This window comes from Leopardus geoffroyi, chromosome B4 (genome assembly GCF_018350155.1).
Source record: "Leopardus geoffroyi isolate Oge1 chromosome B4, O.geoffroyi_Oge1_pat1.0, whole genome shotgun sequence".
NCBI classification, from domain to species: Eukaryota; Metazoa; Chordata; class Mammalia; order Carnivora; family Felidae; genus Leopardus; species Leopardus geoffroyi.
Genome location: NC_059341.1, coordinates 53,961,456 through 53,984,604, shown reverse-complemented (window position 1 = coordinate 53,984,604; position 23,149 = coordinate 53,961,456). Strand labels below are relative to the sequence as shown.

Below are 23,149 nucleotides of genomic sequence, written 5' to 3'. Positions count from 1 at the left end.
AGAAAAATACTTAGTTAATAGTGCCTTTTTAAATGGTATTCAAGCATGTACTTTTTCTATAAATTGCACAATCATATTTGTTATGTGTATTAACATCATATTTAAGAAATCCCATGACAGCTTATTTAATTTATGCATCTTAAGCTCCAAGAAAATGTATGATTCATACTGATCTGTAGTATTTTGAACTTAGAATGTTTATTTTAAAATACATGATTTTAAAGTGCTATTTAATTTATAGAAAGAATTTACAGTTTGTTATTCAGTGAGTATTTATGAACTATTTATTAACAGAGCAACACTTGTCTAGGTGCTTTAGAGCTTTTTCTATAGCACATATAAAAAATAACTATTTGTATTGTATATCGGTACAAACAAAAGTGGCTGCTCCCAGCTAGAGGTGACAGTCTTAGGGACTCTGGCTGTTCCAGGCCCAGACTGGCCCTCTTTTGGCTGGGCTATTAGCATCCCACTACACCTTTAACCTGTTCACTAAATAAGTGACACATAGTCTGGGAAGGCTTTTTGTACAAGAAGCTCTTTTTTATGAGTAAAATGTTGTATCTTCCTTTAAAGAGATTGTAATCTGCCTGGAGATACACATACCTATATATTTTATAATGCAGAAACTGATTCAGTGAAAAACAAAAAAAAATTGTATGAAAGTAAATATTGATGAAGATGGGATGGGGGAGACTTCAAAGAATGGTACTTTGGGAGTTTGACCTTGAAGAATAAGAGGAATTGGCAGAGAAAGCAGAAAAATTTTCTATTAAGATGGAAGAACATAGTGGTAGGTGAGTTTGAAAAAGTAAGTAGCAGATACAGATAGCTGGAGCATAGGGTGAGTATAGAAACGAATATGGATCTGACAGTTAGGGCCATATGACTTTTCAGATCCTCTGGCTATGGGTGAATATGCTATGATCCCTGTCCCCCATCACTGACTTGGCCATTTGGCATACTCTGGCCAGTAGAATACAAGCAGAGTATACTGTGTAGGTTTAGCACAAAGCACTAAGGAACACTGCAATAGCATCTTCTACTTGCTTCACTTGCACTCTTGTCATCTAATGTGAGAAGAATATGCTTAAAAATAAAACTGCCCTATGACCCAGCAATTGCACTACTAGGTATTTATCCAAGGGATATAGTTATGCTGTTTCAAAGGGACACATGCACCCCAATATTTATAGCAGCACTGTCAACAATAGTCAAAATATGGAAAGAGCCCAAACGTCCATCGATGGCTGGATGGATAAATAAGATGTGATATATATATATATATATATATGTATATATATATATATATCCACACAATGGAGTATTACTCAGAAATCAAAAAGAATGAAATCTTGCCATTTGCAACTACATGGATGGAACTGGAGGGTATTATGCTAAGTGAATTTAGTCAGTCAGAGAAAGACAAATGTCATACGACTTCACTCATATGAGAACGTTATGATACAAAACAGATGAACATAAGGGAAGGGAAACAAAAATAATAAAGAAACAGGGAGGGGAACAAAACATAAGAGACTCTTAAATATGGAGAATAAACAATAGGGTTATAGGAGGTGTTGTGGGAAGGGGGATGGGCTAAATGGGTAAGAGGCATTAATGAATCTACTCCCGAAATCATTGTTGCACTATATGCTAACTAGTTTGGATGTAAATTTAAAAAAAATAAACAAATAAATAAAAGAAGAATATGCTTCAGGTAACCTGTATTTCTAAGTGAAAATATGTGGAATAGAAATAAACCATGACAGAAGCCTAGGCTCCAGCCTGTCTCAGCTAAGTACTGCCTATGTCCAACCCACAGCCAAACAACAGAGCTATAAATGTGAAAATAGTTCTTGTTTTGATGCCACTGAGGTTTTTGAGGTTGTTATGTGGCATTATTGCACAAAACTGTATACATACAGAAACTGGTACTAGAAATAGGGTTCTTCTGCAACAAAAACATGAAGTATGCATCACTGGTTTTCTAATCAGATGGCAAAAACCTATAATATGATTTAGGAAAATGGTGACTCATGTTACATGGTGGTAAACCATTTGGTCAGTTTGCCTGCAATAGCCTAGAAAATGAAAAAAGTACCTAATGAACTTGTGGCACAGGCAAGGAGGTTTTTGTGGCAGAAATGATAGCATGAGCTGGTTGTTGCTAACTGGAATTGATAATAGACACTACAAAAGAGAGATGTGCTCAGACAATGGTGTGTTTCCAAGCAGAATTCAAAGGAATTATTTAGAGCCCAGTAATCTATGATTGTAAAATAAAATTCTTTCCATTGAAGATGTCTTGGCCATTAAGGCAGGTCCCCAGGGGGAAAACCTTATATACTAATTGTTCTTTAGGGACAACTGCATCAAATTCACATATTGAGCTCACCCATCTATTTATTTTTTGTCTCAAGCTCATATTTTTTGTCTCCTCTCTCAGCTGATACTAAGGGACGTTGCTGATAGGGTAGATATGATCTGATGGAGAGATGTAGGTGCAATACTAATAGATGACATGGAGTATGGTCTATCTGCTTGCGCATGCCCTCTGAACTTGCTTGTGCCTGATAACAAGGCATTACTTTTATCTTGATTGATTGCTTGGCTCTTACCTCACTCCATAGCTTGGTGAGTCTGACAGAATCCAGCTCATCATGGGTGTCTCTGGTCACACGGTCACTTGATGTGTTCTAGGCAGTCAGTCGCTCTTTCATTCTCAGGGCCTGGTAGTTGCAGAGAGCAAAGCCTTGCTTTAGAAACACAGGGGGATCAGTGCACCTGGGTGGCTCGGTCAGTTAAGCATCCAACCTCAGCTCAGGTCATGATCTCACAGTTTGTGAGGTTGAGTCCTACGCACCAGGCTCTGCGTTAAAAGCTCAGAGCCTTGGGGCGCCTGGGTGGCGCAGTCGGTTAAGCGTCCGACTTCAGCCAGGTCACGATCTCGCGGTCTGTGAGTTCGAGCCCCGCGTCAGGCTCTGGGCTGATGCCTCAGAGCCTGGAGCCTGTTTCTGATTCTGTGTCTCCCTCTCTCTCTGCCCCTCCCCCGTTCATGCTCTGTCTCTCTCTGTCCCAAAAATAAATAAACGTTGAAAAAAAAAATTTTAAAAAAAAGCTCAGAGCCTTGATCCTGCTTTGGATTCTATGTCTCCCTCTCTCTCTGCCTCTCCCCTGCTTGTTCTCTCCCTCCCTCTCTCAAAATAAATAAACATTAAACATTTTCTTTTTTTTTTTTTAATTTTTTTTTTCAACGTTTATTTATTTTTGGGACAGAGAGAGACAGAGCATGAACGGGGGAGGGGCAGAGAGAGGGAGACACAGAATCGGAAACAGGCTCCAGGCTCTGAGCCATCAGCCCAGAGCCTGACGCGGGGCTCGAACTCACGGACTGCGAGATCGTGACCTGGCTGAAGTCTGACGCTCAACCGACTGCGCCACCCAGGCGCCCCTAAACATTTTCAAGAATAAATAAATATCCTAAGAAACTGAGGGGCGGGAGTGTCTCTATTGTGATTCTCATACCAGAGCTTGCCATTACCTCCACACATTGTCTTTTCCCATTACAGCTATCTCTGTAAATGTGAATGTAAATGCAAATCATTTTTTCTCCCACACAAATAGGAGCAACTTCTGGTTCTTTTTTTCTGATAAAGATAAAAAAGAATATATTTTACAGATGAATGGTTGCATAATATACATGTATAACATGCACCTGAGACCATGTTAATCTTCCCTAGAAAAAATAACACACTTTCACAGCAGCTGTAAATGGGATTACTGATAGTTTGAGTTTGTGATGATCTATTGTCATTCTCCAGAATTTGTCTATTTATTGCAGGGACAAGAGCAGTGTGTAAATGGGGCATAGGAAAGGAATCCTGCACTTTTGGTCTTTTAAGGTGGCATTAATTTCTGCTGTTCTCCACAGATCACTATGATAGATCTTACCCCATAAGCCAAGGAACAAATGTGGGGGTTCTACCATTTACCAAGAATATTCATTCTAATTATTGATGATCAAAAAAAACATGGCCATTGATGATCAAAAAAAAAACTGTGGACCCACTGCAAGCTAGACCTAGACTAGAACTCCATTTATTGTCTGCCCACATGTGGCCCCAAACTAACAAGAAGCTTGTAATGACTATTATGGTCTCTAGGTATCAATGTCAATTCAGATCCTACATACTAGTCCCTGAAATACTTGAGTATATCCCTTTCCCCAACATAAGAATACTCTAATAAATGTTTAAATAGCTCATTTAGGAAGGACTAGAGGAAACCATATATATGTGTTGAGATGTCACAATCTTTTCCTCTCGGGGACCTGGCCTCGTCTTCAATCAATAGTTTCCAGTCTGAAAAATGGCTCATTTGGGGAAAGTGAACAAGATATTATAACATTTTCTTAGGGATGGCTGCTTTCAACCTCCGGAGAATCTATCCTTGATTTCTTTTGATTGTGTAGGTTGAGTAACATTCATGTTGGTTACCATCTATCTTGCACCTATGGTTGTCATGTTCTGTTAACCATCCCCATAACTTTCTGCAGTTCAAATCCCACTGATTACTACTCCAATGTTGACACTACTTAAAGTTGTTGTACCAACTTTGCTTCTGATATTTAAATGCTACCACTTGGCCTCTACTGTTTTATGATTTTATCATCCTCTTTGTTCTTAGAGACCAATATTCTATAATAGCATCTCTTAATGTTATCCCAGGTTATCATCTCTGAATTTCTCAAAAAATGCTTACCAATGAATTCCATAATGCTTGGGCAAATACAATATCCTTTGGAGTCTCCTGTGTAACACAGCTGACTGGTGGGGTTTTTGGCCTTATGTGACATATCTACTTTAGTATGCTTGCTTCTTTGAGCTTTTTGATCCCTTCTCCTACCATCTCCATAGAAGTTCTGGAATGTCTATTTCACTTATTGTAGGCTATCACTTTTCTAAGGTTCTAAGAGACATTATAGAAGCATACTAACTTAACCCTTGTCAATTATTAAACCTTACAAAAACCTTTATATGTAAGGGGTGCATCAGGAAAGGAAAGGGGAAAATAGTTATAGATTGTTTTAAAATGTCAGCTAGGAGAATTTTTTTTAATGTTGGAAGAATCCATAACCTTGCCAAATACTAATTATAAATTTTACCAAAATTTTTAGAAACAATGCATTTGAAATTTTTTTTTATGTATTTGAGAACATTTTTGCTTAGCCTGGGCAAATTTCACATCCTGTATCAAGCATTCAAACCTTGGTGGTGTTTTTCTGAGTACTCTTCTGATATCTTGCACCAGGAAATGCATCTGAATTGTTTTCTTTAATAATAATATTTTATTTATCTAACTCTCTAACCTTTTAAATTAGTCAACTTTTCATCTGTTTCACATTACTCATAACCTGACCCACCCTGTGGTTTCAGTCTGTTTCTTCCTTCCTTCTTCCCTTTCTTCTGTACTCAAACTTGGCTTTATGGTACATAATTTCAATTCTATACTTACTGGCCTCTTAACTTCCTTTACTCCCCTAACCAATTACTGAATCAAAATTGCCAATTCCAAATTCTAGATAAGCACATTTTTCTATTTATCTCCCTATTTTTCTATTTCTATTGAATATTTCTTGCACTAATTACACAATGGTATTTATGATCTTCTATAAAATTGTATCATCAAATCTTACTCAGTCTAGCAATCAGTGCTATTCACCAATCTTTTTACTCACTTCCATTTCACCTTTTGTTTTTAACCTCAACAGTGACCATTTTTAACTTCTTTCATTCTGTGGTCTTCCAGCATGTCCCTGACCCATTTGCTTTCTAATGACAACCTTAATTCTCCTCACTGAGAATGTGGTAGTCATTCCACACATATTCTCTTAACTTCCTCTTACCTCAAAATTTCTTCAGATTTCAATCAACTGTGCTTTTTCTAATGTGCCCACATATCCTTCCTCATACAAAGAACACCCACATGAATAGACAAATACTTGTATAAATATGTGTAGACAATGTCATTTAATAAGGAGAAAGAGTTAAACAGCAAAACCATCCATTGGTGTCTGTATCTGCTGAATGGAGTGAGAATGTGTTTGTCTTAGACTTAGTACAGAGGCTAAACTTCTAGCAAAAAGCAAATAAGAAAATTTAAAAAATTAGAAAACAAGCAAATACAAAAACAAACAAAACAAAAACAAAAACAACAAAATAAGTACAATAAAGACTTTTCCATTGCTTAAGCTCAGAAAACACAGAGGCAATCAGCCAGAGGACAGAGTGCTCAGAACAGATAAATGAGCAAAAAACAAGGCAACCAAAAAAAAGAGAGAGAGAGAGAGAGAGAGAGAGAGATACTTGTCGGCTGGGGAAAATATTTAAAAAGTGGCAAGCTATTTTAGAAGTTTAGTTTTACTTTAAATTATTGAACTAAGTAAGGACATGAATTTATTGACAAATAAATCCAAAGACATGATATTATATTAGCTTTTGGAGTCAAGTATATTGAGGAAAAATAATGCCTTGTTATAAGATAAAAAACTTGAGATAAAAAACTTGAGATAAAAATTATCTGCAGTTAATAACAGAGAGGATAAATTTTTTTCCAAGAAGAAAAAAATGATTTTTTCAGTACAGATCAGTGTTGGTCATCATGGAAAATATTTTGGATTGGAATTGGAAGTATCAGTATGAACCTGTGTTCAGTATCTATACATTTTCCTATATCTGTATTACCTATCTTTACTTGTTGATATAGACATCTATTTCCTGGGAGTACATATGTATATATCTCTATCTTGGTTTGTAAATATTATTTCCCCCTAAAGTAACTGGGGTTTCTTGGAGAAAAAGTTAACCCGAGAGCTGTGCCAGGGAGAATGAAAATGAGCCTAGAATATTTTCAAGAGCCAGAAAAAAAGGAAATGCCCAAACAATGATGGAGACATAGCCAAAAAATAGAGTAACCAGTTGGAAGGGATTTCTATTGGGAAATTTGAACATGAATATATATAATGAATGCAATAGATTATAATTCATCAAATAAAATAAAACTCATAAAATAAAATAAAATAAAGTCCATATTGAGGTAAATGAATAAATAAACATTGAGAGAAAAATGATAGCTCTTTTTTTTTTTAATACCAGAATGCCTACTAATAAATTTAACAGGAATAAAGGGATTAGAAAATCATCAATGGATACTAAAACTAGAGGATCAAAATCTGAGGAGAAACAGGATATTTACATAGGTCTCAAAGTATCTCCACAGAAATTATTTATGAATTACAAAAGGAAAATAATAATTATATAGAAAAAACTGGCAGCTATACTTTCACCAAGTGATCAAAGCTAACATTTGCAAAATTGCAACAAGCTGACATCATGTGCCTCAAGATTATATGCCCTGAGGAGGACACATCACTTCAGTGGTATTCCTATCTAAAATGTGTAACCAGAACTTAATCAAGAAGAAACATCAGACAAACTCATGTTGAGAAATATTTTACAAAACAGCTAACTTATGCTCAAAAAAATTTCAAGGTCAGGAAATACTAAAAGAGGGAAAAAATGGAAAGAAAGAAAGAAAAAGGAAAAAACTGAATAACTAACTGTTTCTGATCAAAATAAACTAAGATATGACAATGAAATGCAGGGTATGGTGCTGGATTGGATCCTACATTATTAAAACAGAAAAGTTATAAGACCTTATTAGGACAACTGATGCAACTTGAATACAAACTATGGATTAGATAAGAATATTGAACTAATGTTAAATTCTCAGGCTTTGATAATTGTGTTCTGGTTATATAAAAGAATATCTTTAAGAATATCTTTGTTTTTAGGAAATACACACAGATATCTTTAATAAGAAAGGATCACAGTATCTCCAATGTATTCAAGCGGCTTAGGAGTGGGAAGGGAAGAACATATACACAAAGAGAATGAGAGAGAAAGAGGGGGGTAGAGGAAAAGGGAGAGAATGTGGAAGCAAATGATGCAAAATGTAACTAACAGGTGAATATGAGTAAAAAGTATATGGAAATTCTGTATATTCTTGCAACTTTTCTCTATGTTTGAAGTTATACCAAAATAAACACTGCTAAAACAATACTGCTGCTTAAAGGAGCAGATCCAATAAATGAAACTGTTCATAAAAGCTCTGCTTTAACAGCATTCATTTCTGGTGGGGAGTGTTAGATCATAGGAATAGGTAAAAAGACCAGTAGGTTGACTATTACGATATGTTCTGGCTAAGAACCATGGACTTTGGCAATATTTTGGCTTTTAGTCAATCACTGTGTAAAAGTGTTTTATTAGGTATTTTGTGTGCATAGATACATATGATGTCTATTTCCATATTTTCCAAGTGAGAACTTGACTGGACCAGTGTTCATCCATCTCTTTTGGCTTATATAAGATTCTTATTCTCCTTCACGATAATGCATAATCTTTTGAAAATTCTTATAAATTAAAAAAAGCTTATTTAATAGTAGAAAATTATACCTAAATGTTTAATTTTATTTTTTTATTTTATGTTTTAGAGCGAGGGAGAGAGCATGTGTGGGGAAGAAGGGCAGAGGGAAAGTGAGAGAGAATTTTGAGAAGGCTCCACACTCAGTGCAGAGCCCAACATGGGGCTTGATCCCACAACCCTAGGATCATGACCTAAGCTGAAACCAAGAGCTACCCAGGTGCCCCTAAATGTTTAATTTTAAATTTATATTGGTAGGCAATTATTAATTTTATTTAATTATAATATTAGGTAATATTAAGTATGCATGCAAATTTCTTGTCATGTACATCATATTAACAAAAGGTGTACACTCTTAATTTAAAATTTTTTTTTCAACGTTTATTTATTTTTGGGACAGAGAGAGACAGAGCATGAACGGGGGAGGGGCAGAGAGAGAGGGAGACACAGAATCGGAAACAGGCTCCAGGCTCTGAGCCATCAGCCCAGAGCCCGACGCGGGGCTCGAACTCACGGACCGCGAGATCGTGACCTGGCTGAAGTCGGACGCTTAACCGACTGCGCCACCCAGGCGTCCCTTAATTTTAAACTAATATTGTGAGTAAATGTTTGATCTGTGAAGAAATAAATTCAAAAATGACATTATGTTGTCTTTGGCTGTGGGGAATCACATATGAAGATGTAGGTTTTTGTGTTTATTATTTTTCTTAAGGTATTTAAAAAGCTGATATGATGTTAGGAATTTCTATGCTTAGATTGTTTAAAATTTTTTTAAAAATCAGAAAAGTTAGTTTTATAATGCTTGACTTTTTTTTCAAATTGAGGAAATAGGAGAATGGCTTTTAAGTTATTATTTGCAGATATGTCTCTGAGTGTGAAAAAAAAACATCTAGATTCAATTTTCCACCTATTATTCCTTTTCAAAATTGATTTTGGAACAATAAGGCCATAAGATAAGGTCCTAGGTAAAATTTTTGATTAGATGAATGAAACTTAATGATCCAATGAAAGTAACCTTATGGGGAATTTATAACATTATTATTTTGGGGGGCACCTGGGTGACTTAGTCGATTGAGGGTCCGACTCTTGATTTTGGCTCAGGTCATGATCTCACAGTTCATGAGATCGAACACCACACTGGGCTCTGTGCTGATGGTGCAGAGACTCCTTGGGATTCTTTCTCCCTTTTTCTCTGCTCCTCCCTACTCTCTCTCTCTCAAAGTAAATAAATCAACTAAAAAATTACTATTTTTTAATGCTCCTCATTAGGTTATATTTTAACATTAGTGCTTCTCAAGCTTCCTGTGGCCCATTCAGTGGCCCATTAGAAGTATAAATAAAAAAGCATACGGCCATGTATAAGGATAATTTAAAATTGTCTAATGACCCAAGCCACCATGCTGACAAATTCAGCTGAGGGGTAACTTGAAGGAGATGCCAGTCATGTGCACATTCATGTGACTGACACTAGCCCCCGAGCCTCTCTCTTGATATTTATTCAGGCCTCTAAACTGTTCCCTTTATATAATTTAAACAATTGTTTTACTTACTAATCCCAGAGTAGAAATAGGAATGGATACCTTCATGGCCTGTGCCAACATGCAGCCAGTGTGAAGTGCTAAGTAGTGAGCCCAGATACCTTCTAGCTCTTTAAGTGGCTTCAGTCAGGAAATTTATAAATGCATTGGGCTGAATAGCTAAAATAAATACCAAATAATCAAATAGAAGGGAGAGAAAAGGAGACAAAATATATTAGTGAAAGCAAAATAATTAAAGAAATAAGAAAAAATAGAAGTAGTTAGGAATACAATATGAACATGAAGTAGAAGTGTGCTACATTCTTATTACATTAAAAAAAAATCAATTCCAAAGATGGGTGTTCTTTTTCTCTATTTTTTTAAATAAAAAAAGTATAACCATTCTTGTGGAAAACAGCACAGAAATTTCCAAAGTAAAAACAAAACAAAATCAACCATAACCCATCCAGAGAGAACTGCTTTTAAGATTCTGGTTTAGGTCTTTCAGTATTTTATCTAAATGAATACCACAATGAACACACACACACACACACACACCCCACACCCTAATGGAGAGGCAGCCTAGGTTAATAATCTCAAAGGCATACTGCTTGGATCTGAATCCTGGCTCTGACACTTACAAGCTATATGTCCTTGCACACATTACTTGACCTCTCTGTGCTTTAATTCCACATCCTTAAAGTTGGGATGATATTATTGATGTCATAGAGTTTTAGGAAAATTAAATGGATTGATATTTATAAAGCTTCTAGAGAGGGCCTACAATATAAAAATTATGTACAAATTTTATATTTTTTTATTATCTCCAATTATATATAGTTTTACAAAAAAATGGTATCATATTGTATATATAATAATAGATCTTGTGTTTTTCTAATCTGGTCATAGCCTTTTAGGAAAACTGCTTCTCCATGCTTTCTTTGTATGTTGGGGCCTTTGAGAGTGTCCAATAAATATCAATAAATACCAGATTTCTCCCATCCTAATTTGAGTCAATTGAAAAACAAGACAGAAAAGTATAACACACAGAGTCCAAAACATCACTTTTAGCACTTACCAAGCTGATAGGGAATGTGGATTACTTCTGTTGGCACACTTTCTTACAGTTGACCTCCAAATAAATAGGCTTTCCCAAGTAGTCTTTCAATCATATCAGCCATCTCACATGGAGTAGGTGAGGTTACAGAGAGAGGATTTGTGTGTGAATTCTATCCACCTAGAAGGAAATAATGAGAATAAGGAATAATAATAATGCTAGTCTTTTCCCTTTTTCTTATTCCATCATTGAAAGGTTTACTTCTGACTGTACTTTTAAAAATCTGGTTGTTGAAACATTCTAACAAAGCACTTAGTGGTAACTAAGAGTATATAGCTCAGTTCTCTTTGGACATTTTTCCTACATATAACTTAAATAAGAAAGCTGGATATGTACCTTTCTATGTGAAGATTTGGTGACTGAAACTGTGTTTACATAATATAAAAATGATTGATGTATGAATCAGTTGAAAATCAGTTCATTTGATGACAAAGTCTCATGTCTTACTGGTTATCACATATACATTGCAATGTCTACATATGTAAAGTTGAGAGATGGCCAATTATGGAACTAGTTAAATCTCCTGAGTCTATTACTGAGAATTAAAAAGGCATTGAGGGGGCACCTGGCTGGCTCAGTCAGTTAAGCATCTGACTCTTGATTTTGGCTCAGGTCATGATCTCATTGTTCATTAGTTTAAGCCCCTCATCAAGCTCTGCACGAATGGTGCAGAGCCTGCTTGGGATTCTCTCTCTCTCTCTCTCTCTCTCTCTCTCTCTCTCTCTCTCTTTCTCTCTCTCTGTAGCTGCCCCTCCCATATGTTCTCACTTTCTCTCCCTCTCTCAAAATAAATAAACTAAAAAAAAAGTATTGATGATTGAAAGTATATTATCCAATAATATAAATAGCTACCCTTCACTGCATGTTAATTATCCTCTAGCATCATATTACACTTTTATTACATATTATTTTAATTCTACTCCAACTGATTGTGGCTGTGTTGGTTATTTGTTTTTCTGCCTCCCATCCTCTGATCCTCTCTGTATCCCAAGAGACTGAATCTCCTAGGCACCCTTGCATCTGATTTCATGTTAGGTTGTCAGTGGCAAGTATTGGTGTGAGACTGGAATTGTTAAAATCAAAACAAACAAGATCAGCCTTGGAAATTCCTGGAGCAGAGAAAACCAGTTTAGTCATTTAATTTAGCTTATTTTTTTGCAAGACTAACTGGATGTGGGTTATTTCTTGCTTGTGCTTCTGGAAATCATAAGCAAAACTTAAACTATTTCCCGAAATTGATATGAAATGACCACTGACCAATTCACTATCACTTAAGAAAATTCTAATATTCTTACCAACCATTGTGAAAATAAAACAGTCACTGTTTTCTTACTATGTTTAGATGCTTTATAATAATGTACTCCTGAGCCACATTCCATGTTTTTGTTTGTGTGATAAATAAGCCCACTGACCCAATCAACAGAGTAACACAGAGACTCAGAGCACAGTGAAGTGAGGATTTAATCAACATTCTTACAAGAGTGGGTGCCTGATGAACAGGCACACTTGGTACAGTTACAGCAGGCAATTTATCTCATGGCATGCAGGTCCCTCTCCTGATTCCTCATCGGCTGAGTACTATACAAGTTACAGCCTTACCTGGAAGTCACCTATGCCTGTGTAAGGCAAAAAGTAGTCTGATTGGAACAAATGTACATTCCTTGAGGTGATGCAGAGACTTCAGTTCTTTGGCGCATACTCATTGCAAAGCCCACGAAAAATAAGTGAAATGAAGAGGGGAAGAAGAACCAGGAAGTGAAGTGTCTAAGGGTTTGGGTTCCATTGCAGAGGAGAGGTTCGTACATATCCCCAATAGGTTGTAAGCTTATTATTGACTACACAGCACAGCTTTTATTTGGTATTTCTGAAAATTAATCATCTCACTTCTCACAGTTTTAGTGCTCCTGGTTTTGCAAACTATCTTTTTTGGTCTGTGCACAGTAAACTTTTATTAATTACTACTCGAGTGATTCATTGGTCTTACTTCTGTTATTTCTGAACTTTTGACAGGAATGTAAAGAGGAAAAAACAGCCAGGGCATATCCACCCACTTTAGGTAGAGCCTCTGACAGTGGCTGTGTGTCCTTGAAGGACACCAGCTCCTGCAGCGCGGCCTTTTTCCCTTTTTGATAACAGCATTAGGCATGGGAATGACTTCCTACTGGTATATGGCTTTTTAACTCTTCTAATACCTTTATGACACTTTTCCATATTAAATTCCTTTACTGAACTACCTGTCATGAGCTCTGTTTTTCTGTCCGAACCTTGGCTGATACAAAGGTAGAGGCTATCTTCCTTGTGTGGATAGATTAAGGTAACCTGTACAAAATCACACAGCTAGTTTAACACCAGGCTTTCAAACCAGTTGTGCTTCACTTCAGAGCCCAAGCACTTAAACTGCTGTGCTGTATTCAAATGATATTCCAAATGAGTATTCAAATAAACAGTTTTCATGAATCACTTCTTCTCATTACTTAGTTCAAATTGTCTGCATTATGGCACTAACTAGCTATGAGTTTCATTTAATTGTCTATCCCCCCCAACCCCAATAGCTTATGAGATCTTTTGAGAGCAAGAACATATGTTATTCATCTTTGTATCCCTAGCACCAACTACTGTGCTTGGAATGTAGTAGAGTCTTAATAAATATTTGGGGAATGAATGAATAATAATCATTGCCATTTATAGAGTAACTGTTTCATTCCAACAACAAAGCTAGGGATCTTATGTAAATTTTATAACTCAATCTTCATTAACAATATTGCAAGATAGGCATAAATAGTCCAACATCATTGTTAAGGAAAAATAGGCTCAAGAGATTAAATAACTCACAACTAAACTAAGATTAGCTAAATGGGCTTCATGTCCTGACATTTTTACCATATCTAGCTGCCTCTATTAATGTGAATGGACAAATACATATATCAATGGTTTGGGGGGGGGAAGTAAACATTTTATTTGAGGAACTTTATAAACAGACAAAATATTATGTCTATGAGAAAAAGGAGCAGCTCAGTATTTACTTGCCATAATTAAACGAAGGAACACATTTTTGTATCCAAAGCTATGTCTATGAAGGCAAAAGGAAAAGAAGAATTGGAGTAATAATCTAAATAAATGAAACAGTTTATATGACAAGTGTGGAGGGTGTTAGCTATTCCCATAATTATCTAGTCATTCTCTAGAATAACTTGGCATGAGGTAACACTGATGATATTTACAATCAGTTCTCCTAAAGATTTAGAAGTCAGGTTTCAGTTTTACTTTTTCCACATATTGGTCTATTACCCAGAGTTAGACAGTATGTTACCCAAAGTAACACGGTAGGTATATTTATTTCTGGATTGCTAATGGAAGCTTTTGTTTGTGTTTTTGTATGTTCTATTTTTCACTTTGCCTGGTGAAATCCATGTATGAGTCTATGACCCAGTTAAGTTTCTACCCTACTTTGTCTGCAGTCATGCATTTCTTGTACCTCCTCTGCATGTAGAAGGAAAATATAACTATATTTATGATGCTGATTTGCAGAACCCATTATCTTATTTTTTGATTTCTGATGGAAATGAACTAATAGAAGAAAAATAATTTGGTAGGCATCATACAAAGAGTTATTGTTGCTTCCACACATGCCTGATTGGCACTACTTGTTGTGCTATTGGTTGAAATTATTTCAGCTGGACACCACCAAGAGGCTGTTCTCTTCTTGCAGGGCTAGTAGGAACCATTTGAAGATTCTGGAAATAAACAACTTGCATACGATTTTTGCTGGTGCAGCCCTCTCTTTTTTTTTTTTTTTTTTTTTTTCCTGGGGAAAGGATGTTCTCCTAAGTCTTCTTCATGTATGTATTGCTAGTTTTGTCATGATAAAGGAAAGCCTTTATTTTCTTAATAGTATAGAATAATGTAAAATTAAATGTATACATGTTTCTTCAGTGATTTATAGTAATAAAAAACTGTGTCTAGATACTTAACATTGGGGGGAAAGCACAAAGAGGACCATTTATTCATTTTGTAAAAATTGCACTCTTTTGTGACTGAAACATATCATTAAGGGCTGACAACCAAGGGGTGCCAAAACCCCCAGGTGTTGCTATTCAATGGTTATAGAATTTCAGTCATGCAAGATGAAAAAGTTCTAGAGATCCAAATACCAAAAATGTGCATTTAGTTAATTCTATAATGTGCCTTTACCGCAACTAAAAAACAATACAAAAACAAAAACCCCAGAGTCATGACCACTAGGCATGGAAGACACTCAACCACATTTGTATGAGAACACATACTAAAGAATTACCTGCTTTCATTTGAATGCTGAGAAGGAGTTAGTGAAAGAAAATACTTCTCCACTTAATAAAACTCAAGCAAGTTGTTTTCATTAACAGTAATGATTGATGGGGATTTATTGGTGACACTGTAGTCCCAGGAGCAGAAGTCACCATGTAAACAACACTGTGCTAATAAAAAGGGACTGTTCACATGGCTGGCACTTGCAGGGCCATGAGATATGAAGAAACAACATGTGCATTCCCTGATTCGGAGCCACGGTGCTCAAAAGTGATGGTGATATTAACCATTGGATTTCATGAATTTTGTTAAACAAACAGAATAAATTTTATTCATTCCTTTATTTATTTTCCTTCATTAAAAGTTTTAAACATATCTGAAAAGCCAAAAAATTTTTAGGGAAAGTTTACTATTAACTCAATCACATTTAATTTCTTCCAAGTGCTTAGCTTCACACACTACCTCTTACCCCAGTCAAGACAACTGTTTATAGAACTTCCCTCAAGATAGTAAACACATTTCAAACAAATCTTTGAGGCATGGTGATAAAACCTGCTCAAGATGGTTACATAGTATCACAACGCATAGAAAGAACTACAGAATTCCCCTTTGTAGTGACTTTCTGTGTCACTAACTCCACCTTCTATGTCCTGTGGCTGCATAGGAAAATAGGCATTTAGAATAGTCATGACTTTAGCCACTAAAGAGTAAAGCCAACTTTGACATGGAAGAGGAATAAGTTTTCTCCCTCTTGTACTGTTTCATTGGGTGACCATAATTGGGCTCAGTTATTAGCAAGGAGAACAGAAGGAAAAAAGACAGAGGAAAGACCAGATTCTAAATCATGAGAAGGAAGGAACGAGAGCAGCTGAGAGGTTTATAATACAGGTATAAAATAAAAAGCAGGTATAATACAAATGAGAACCAAAGAATAGCAGTTCCCATTCTTTCGAAAAATTAACCCTATCTATTGGTTTTTCCAAAACTAGGGCCATGTACTTGTTCTATAGTTAAGGTGAGTTGGCATTTTAGGTGGGGGATTTCAGCATGAGTTCATGTGTATGCCATTCAGATTTGCCAAGATTGTCTCTAATAATTTTCATGTATGATCTATGAATTTCTCACCTCTTACATACCAAACAATTTGTATTTGATCTGATGCTATTCAGTTCTATTCCACTGTGTTTTATTTAAAAGTTTTATGTTTTTCAATAAAAATAGAATTTCCTTGGGATCTGGGTCCAAGTACTTTCCACAGAGACTCATTAACTAGGTTATAACTAGTTTCTGTTGTCTATAAGACAGCCTATCTGTCTTAAACACTGCTGAAATCTTGTGATTAGCACTATGTCTGGTACATAGCAGACATATTTGTTGTCTGTGAGAGAATGAGTAAAGAAAACTAAGTTCACACATAATTGTTTAGACTGTTGCCTTCATGCATGTAGGGAAGTGGGATTCAGCAAATGTATAGAGGTAAAACAATTAAGTTTTGGAAAATGGGAATCATTGAGGATCACTTGTTAAATGGATTTTGTTCAGAGGATTTTAATAAATGAACATTGAAGATACTACTAAAATATCATTCTGGCAACCTGAAGTGGATTTATGAAAATAAATATTGTCAGAGTGAAACACTTTAGTTTTGGGGCAAAATAATGCCCTACTTTCAAGACACAAATAGACAAAATCTTTGAGAAGGGGTTAGTAGAATTTAATAGAGTTTAACTCATCTTCTTGTTTTGCATATAAAAATGTGTGCCTATGTATTATATACAAGTACACATATATCTGTATTTATTACATATGTAGGCATATTGCTCTCCACTTATATATTTGGTCTTCTTATACACCTCACATTCTAACTTGCAACTGTAGGATTCTTTTCCAGATCACAGAATTATTTGTTATTTTTACTTAGACTATTTCCATGATTAAAATTCCATATCTCCCCAGGTTTCCTTGAATCAGCAGTGCCCCAGAAAGTGTTTCCCTTCCTGAGACTCCAGGGAAGTCTTGGAACGCAAAGAACTTGAAGAGGGAGCCTGGCCAAATACAGATTTTTGAGCCTTGGTAGGCTTGCTGAAGCAGATTTTTAGCACAAACACAAATCAAAGTCTTTGTGTTCTTAAAAGCAGCATTTTCATGTAAGTCCAAAAAGCTCACTTTGGTTCTATTTGTTTTGGCTAAAGAAATGAAAACCTTTGTTTTAACCACGTGGTCATTATTTTGCAAGGGGACCATAGCAAATTATTATAATATCTTTAATCTAGCTAAAGACTAACTAAAGTTATTTGATGTAACTTTCTCAGTGGAAAATTAGCAACTAAATCTTCTCTAACATCATTATTTTCTAGATCTGAATAAAAGCTTCTAAGGTATTTTTGTAATACAGTAGAATCTGATGTTACTCAGATTCTATATTTTCTTCAAAAGAATGACGACTTATGATTTTGCCAGTTAACAGATTTTTGTCTTCTTAAAAGGATGAACTAAGAAATTTCAAGCTTTGAAACATAAATATTTGGAACATTCAGAAGAACAACATGGCAGAAAATGAGAAAAGAATTAAAACCCATAGAATAAGATGTCTTTCCAAGATGAAGGTATGGACTTTTGTGTGTATGGATATATGTATGTGTACTTTTTTTTTTTTTTTTAGTTTAGAGTTTGTAAAGTTGCTCACATGAAGTGCTTTAATGTTAATGTCACATTACCTAATATATTGATAATTTCTTGCTTTAATTAAGTTGGTTTTATAACTGAGGGTTAAACAGGGCTACTGATTCAGGTAATTTAATCAGAAATGATTTTGAGGAACTTAAATGGAAGACAAGTTCTTAAAAGTTTTCAGGCGATAATATGTTACAATAGGATTTGATTTTCTGGATAAAACAGCCAATTTAATGTTCACTCTTTTGGGGTTTTTAGTCCAGAGGAGTGTGGGGGTCTCACCTAGAAAACGGTTCATTGTACAGAAATGCTTTGTTGGTCTGTTTGTAATGATTAATTCACAATGACCTAGTAAAACAAATATTTACTTCAAGCTTTGGCAACATATCAATCATTGTCTGTAAGAATAATGCCCATTTTGTTAGCTGTTTCTGGTACTCTTGACCATTTCAGAACAAATTCTTTTTGTATAGCTTCAAAGCCATTTGCCTTCAAAGAAAATTTTAATTTGTTTTAAACCAAGGGATCTGGATATTTGTCTTGATTCTAAAGCTAGTGACTGCAAGTGGTTTTTAGACTAATGTCACCAATATTCTCCTTATCAAAGTTTGTTTTCTCTTCATACATGTGTAGGGAAAATCTATACATGTGCATAAAAGTGGAGAATGATGATTTAGATCTAGCAAGCTACATTTGCCTGAAATGCTGTATTAATTATTTATTTTAAAAATTCCCCTTACAAAAAAAATTCCCCTTAAATTATCCCTCAATTCTCATGCCCTTATCCTAAAACTGAATGGCTAAAAATAAGGATCTAGGCTCAGGCTCGCCGTGTTCATGCCTAGGTTCAACTGCTTTCTTGCCATATGACCTTGGACAAGTTGTTCTTTGTGATTGCTTCAGCTTTCTGATTTGAAAAAGGTAATAACAAAACTCCTATTTCATAGGATTTTTTCTTTTTTACATACTTGGAAAATGACTAGAATATTATATACATTCTATAAATATTAGCTATTATTATTAATAGCACTATATTTTCACTAACTGGAATTTAAATAAAAACTTGGAAGTAAAAAATTAGTATTAATAGCATTTGTGTATAAAAGTCAAGTGTCATTTATTTAAAAAAAGGTTTTAATGTAATATTTGCTTACTTAGGGGTTTGACAAGATTAAATATTGATGTTCACATTATGGTAAAATGTTGCAAGGACAAATTTATTAGGTAAATTAGGAAGCAACTGCTTAATAGCCAGATTTTTTTTTTTGGCTTCTCTGAACTTAAAAATATGCATGTTAAGCAAAATTCTTTTTTTTTTTTCAGTAGATAATCACATGGTTTATTTAAACTTGAAGATAACTGGATACTCTTCATTTTTTATTATTTCTCAAAGCTCAGTAGCTCCTAAACTTTTAACTTGCGCCCTTATGGTAGTAAATTTTAAGCAAAATTCTTAAAAAAGCATCAGTGGACTGTCCTCAGTAAGTTTGCTTCAAACTCTGTGGCATTATTGTTTTTTTTTATTTTTTTTAATATATGAAATTTATTGTCAAATTGGTTTCCATACAACACCCAGCGCTCATCCCAAAAGGTGCCCTCCTCAATACCCATCACCCACCCTCCCCTCCCTCCCACCCCCCATCAACCCTCAGTTTGTTCTCAGTTTTTAACAGTCTCTTATGCTTTGGCTCTCTCCCACTCTAACCTCTATTTTTTTTTTTTCCTTCCCCTCCTCCATGGGTTTCTGTTAAGTTTCTCAGGATCCACATAAGAGTGAAACCATATGGTATCTGCCTTTCTCTGTATGGCTTATTTCACTTAGCATCACACTCTCCAGTTCCATCCACGTTGCTACAAAAGGCCATATTTCATTTTTTCTCATTGTGTGGCATTATTGTTAACAGCTAGTAGAACTAGCTTCACAAGTATAGAGGTTATTTCGTACTAGACATGAGTCAGAATAGCCACTGATTGCTTTTACTTTGTGACTAGAACCAAACAGTTTAGGTAACCCATCTAGGTGTTTTAGGAAAGAACACTGGGGCCATGATTCTTCTAGTGTCTGTTCTTAAAATATTAAATAAAATAAATTATACCCCCAAATATGATTTGTACGTTATTTGGTAGACCTTGCTTTTAAATATAAAACCTGAAGGGGCACCCACGTGGCTCTGTCGGTTAAGCGTCTGGCTTCAGCTCAGGTCATGATCTCGTGGTTTGTGGGTTCTAGACCCACATCGGGCTCTGTGCAAACAGCTCAGAGCCTGGAGCCTGCTTGGGATTCTGTGCCTCCCTCTCTCTCTGCCCCTCCCCCACTCATGATCTCTCTCTCTCTCTCTCTCTCTCTCTCTCAGAAATAAACACTTAAAATTAAAATTAAATATAAAACCATGTGATTTTTTTTTATTCTCAATAATGTGCTCTGCAAAGATTTATACTGTGGAGACAGTTTCTACAAATGGCATTTACTATAAAAGAATAAACAGAGATATAGCCATATAATGGTTTAGCTCATATTGAGCTTCATATTTAAATTTCTCAGGACTTTTTCCACATAAATTTCTATTCAGATTTCTCCAAATGAATTGGTACAGCCAATTCATCTCAGTTGTATTTAATTCTATTACATTTCATCTTATATTCAGCTTACTTTCAGCTCTGACCACTTCTTCAAGATGTTTTTGAATATTTATTCTGTTATTAATTCAGCAAACCTGTATTAAGTGCCTAGACACCAATGATCTAAAGATAAATAATATATGTATTCCATATTTGAATTGTTCACAGTACAGTGAAGGAGGCATCCAAGTACATACATAAAGTGCACGGCGATAAGGGCTATAATAGAGTCAGTACACAGCAGGATGAGAAGGTAGAGTGAGTGGTCAAGGCTACTTGGGGAGCAGAACAACAAGTCTCCACGATAGAAATGATGATAGAGTTGACTTTTAAAAATTGAGTATATATTTATCATATACACAAGAGGAAGAAAAGTATTACAAGTGGAATACCATCCTGTAAAATACACTGAGATGTAAAATGGCATGGTGAATTAAAGAAACTTTAAGTAGAACATTATGTATAGGGATAAGCAGCAGGAATGTTACTGACATATAGATGAAACATGGTTTGCCATCTAAAAAAGTATAAATGTTTGTTTTTGAGAAGTCATTAAAACATTTTAAGAAGTGAAATCACATGCCAGTTATGGTGGCAGGTGGAGGGAGTTTAGGTGTGGACAAGACTACAGGCAACTAAGGAATGCTGACAATTGTCTCATCTAAACTGTTTGTACATTTGAGGGATTTCAGCATTTGGGTGATAGGGAAAGCTATGGGAATAAATAAGATTTCCTAAAGAGAGCATAGATAGCACAGAGTAGAGGGTGCAAGACAAATCCTGAACGAGCTGGCCAAAGAGAAGACTGAACAGAAAGATGCTAGCAGGTAAGTGGACATATAGGTGTGTGTGGGGGGGGTGGGGTGGAGGATGGGAACCTCAGGAAGAAAAGAGAGATTAATGGAGTCAAATGACTCCGAGACATCAGAAAAGCTGAGAACTGAGATGTATCTATTGAATTTGGAACTCAGGAAGTTGTTTTTGACCTTTAATGGAGTAGCTTCAGGAGAGGCTAAACAGTAGGAAAGTAAAGGGTGGATGGAAAGTTAAACAGTCTAGGCAATAAACTTAGACTGTTCTTCCAAACATCCTGTTGGTAGCTGGAATTGCAACCATCAGGGGTAGGGAAAAATACCATATATATATATATATGGTATATATATATACTTATATCACACACACACACACACACATATGAAGACAGAAGTATTTTAAATACATTTATAAATTAGTAGAGAGGTGGTAAAGAGTGTGAGGTTGAAAATAGAGGAGAGAGTAGTAGTTGATGAATCAAGATCTCAAATGGGAAGAATGGATTCAAAAGCATGGGTAGAGGGATTTTATTGTACTGGAGAAGGGACACCTATCCTTCTAAGGTAGGAAGGGAATTAGACAGGCAGAGATGGGGGAAAGTTTGATGATGATGGTGCTGAGATCATTTGCTGGTCATGAAGACCACATGACTGGTTCGAAGACTGAGAAATAGAAAAGATTGTGAATAACTGTGAAGGGAATGTACAAGGTGCAATATAAATTGTGGGGTTGGTTTAAGATTGAGAATTTGGAAGATGAAGGGGTGAGGATTTTACAGATTTGAGTCTGCTAGCTAGAGAGTAGATTGAATGGTCTCCAGGATGGAAGTTTCATCAGGAAACATCTTTAAGTAAGACCAAGGAAAAAGTCCTTTGGCCTAGGGTTGTAAAACCACCATTCAGGATGACCTAAATCTATTTATCTCTATTGTGTATTTACTTAACTATGCTATCACTCAGTATACAATACTCCTTTGCCAAATCTTCTACTAAAATCTAAGTCTGCTTCTTCCTAATTTAATAAAACTGTCAAAATTGTGACTTTTCCACGTTTTCAGTAAAACCATACTAGCTTTTGGTGATCACAATGGTTTTGTTTGTTAAGTTGTCCTTGGTTTTTGTTATGGATCACATCAACCTTACTGTCCTCTAAAACTGTATCAGTAGGTAGGAAATGTGATTCAATATATAGAAATTTATTGTATTCATACTTGTTTCTTATAGCAAATACCTGTTCCATTTAGAAACATTTTTATAATGGTTTATAATTACTTTATATTTTATTATAATATATATAATATTGTTTTAAATAAATAAACTGGTAGTGAGCAGCAATCTAATGTTGCATAATTTGCATATTACTTTGGAGACACCTTGAACAAATTTGCTACAGAAATAATGTCTTTGTGTAATGCTGTGTTCCTTTTTTATCATATATGTATTTCTTGCACTACAGATGGCAGTGTAGTGTTGAAGATCTATTTAAAAGCTATCTCTTATTTATAATGACTGTTTCTGCATATGTAAAAGAGGTACCTATAAAATAATGAGGCTACAATTACCCACAAAATTCAATATTACTAATCAGTCCTACTTTGAGTTTTCAGAGACAACATGACATGAAAGACCAGATGAAAAGACTG

The 23,149-nt window shown here is 35.4% G+C and overlaps 1 protein-coding gene and 1 long non-coding RNA gene across 7 annotated transcripts in view; one reads left to right on the top strand and one right to left on the bottom strand.

Annotated features, from left to right (window-relative positions):
* The window catches only part of SLCO1A2 (solute carrier organic anion transporter family member 1A2), a 126,400-nt gene that overhangs the window by 55,485 nt on the left and 47,766 nt on the right, over positions 1–23,149 (top strand). For 4 of the 6 annotated variants that reach the window (XM_045463460.1, XM_045463463.1, XM_045463459.1 and 1 more), the window contains exons 2-4: positions 14,828–14,957; positions 17,359–17,549; positions 17,889–18,008. In XM_045463460.1, the coding sequence (XP_045319416.1) occupies positions 17,949–18,008 (60 nt within the window). In that variant the 5' untranslated portion in view covers positions 14,828–14,957; positions 17,359–17,549; positions 17,889–17,948. Of the gene's footprint in view, positions 1–14,827; positions 14,958–17,358; positions 17,550–17,645; positions 17,781–17,888; positions 18,009–23,149 lie in introns of those variants that run through there. The other 2 variants (XM_045463458.1, XM_045463457.1) reach the window with 2 other exon arrangements.
* LOC123590363 lies at positions 2,627–11,219 on the bottom strand. Its single transcript, XR_006708726.1, has 3 exons — positions 11,080–11,219; positions 10,065–10,181; positions 2,627–2,732 (listed from the first exon to the last, which is right to left on the bottom strand). It is a non-coding gene; the product is annotated as an uncharacterized LOC123590363 (long non-coding RNA).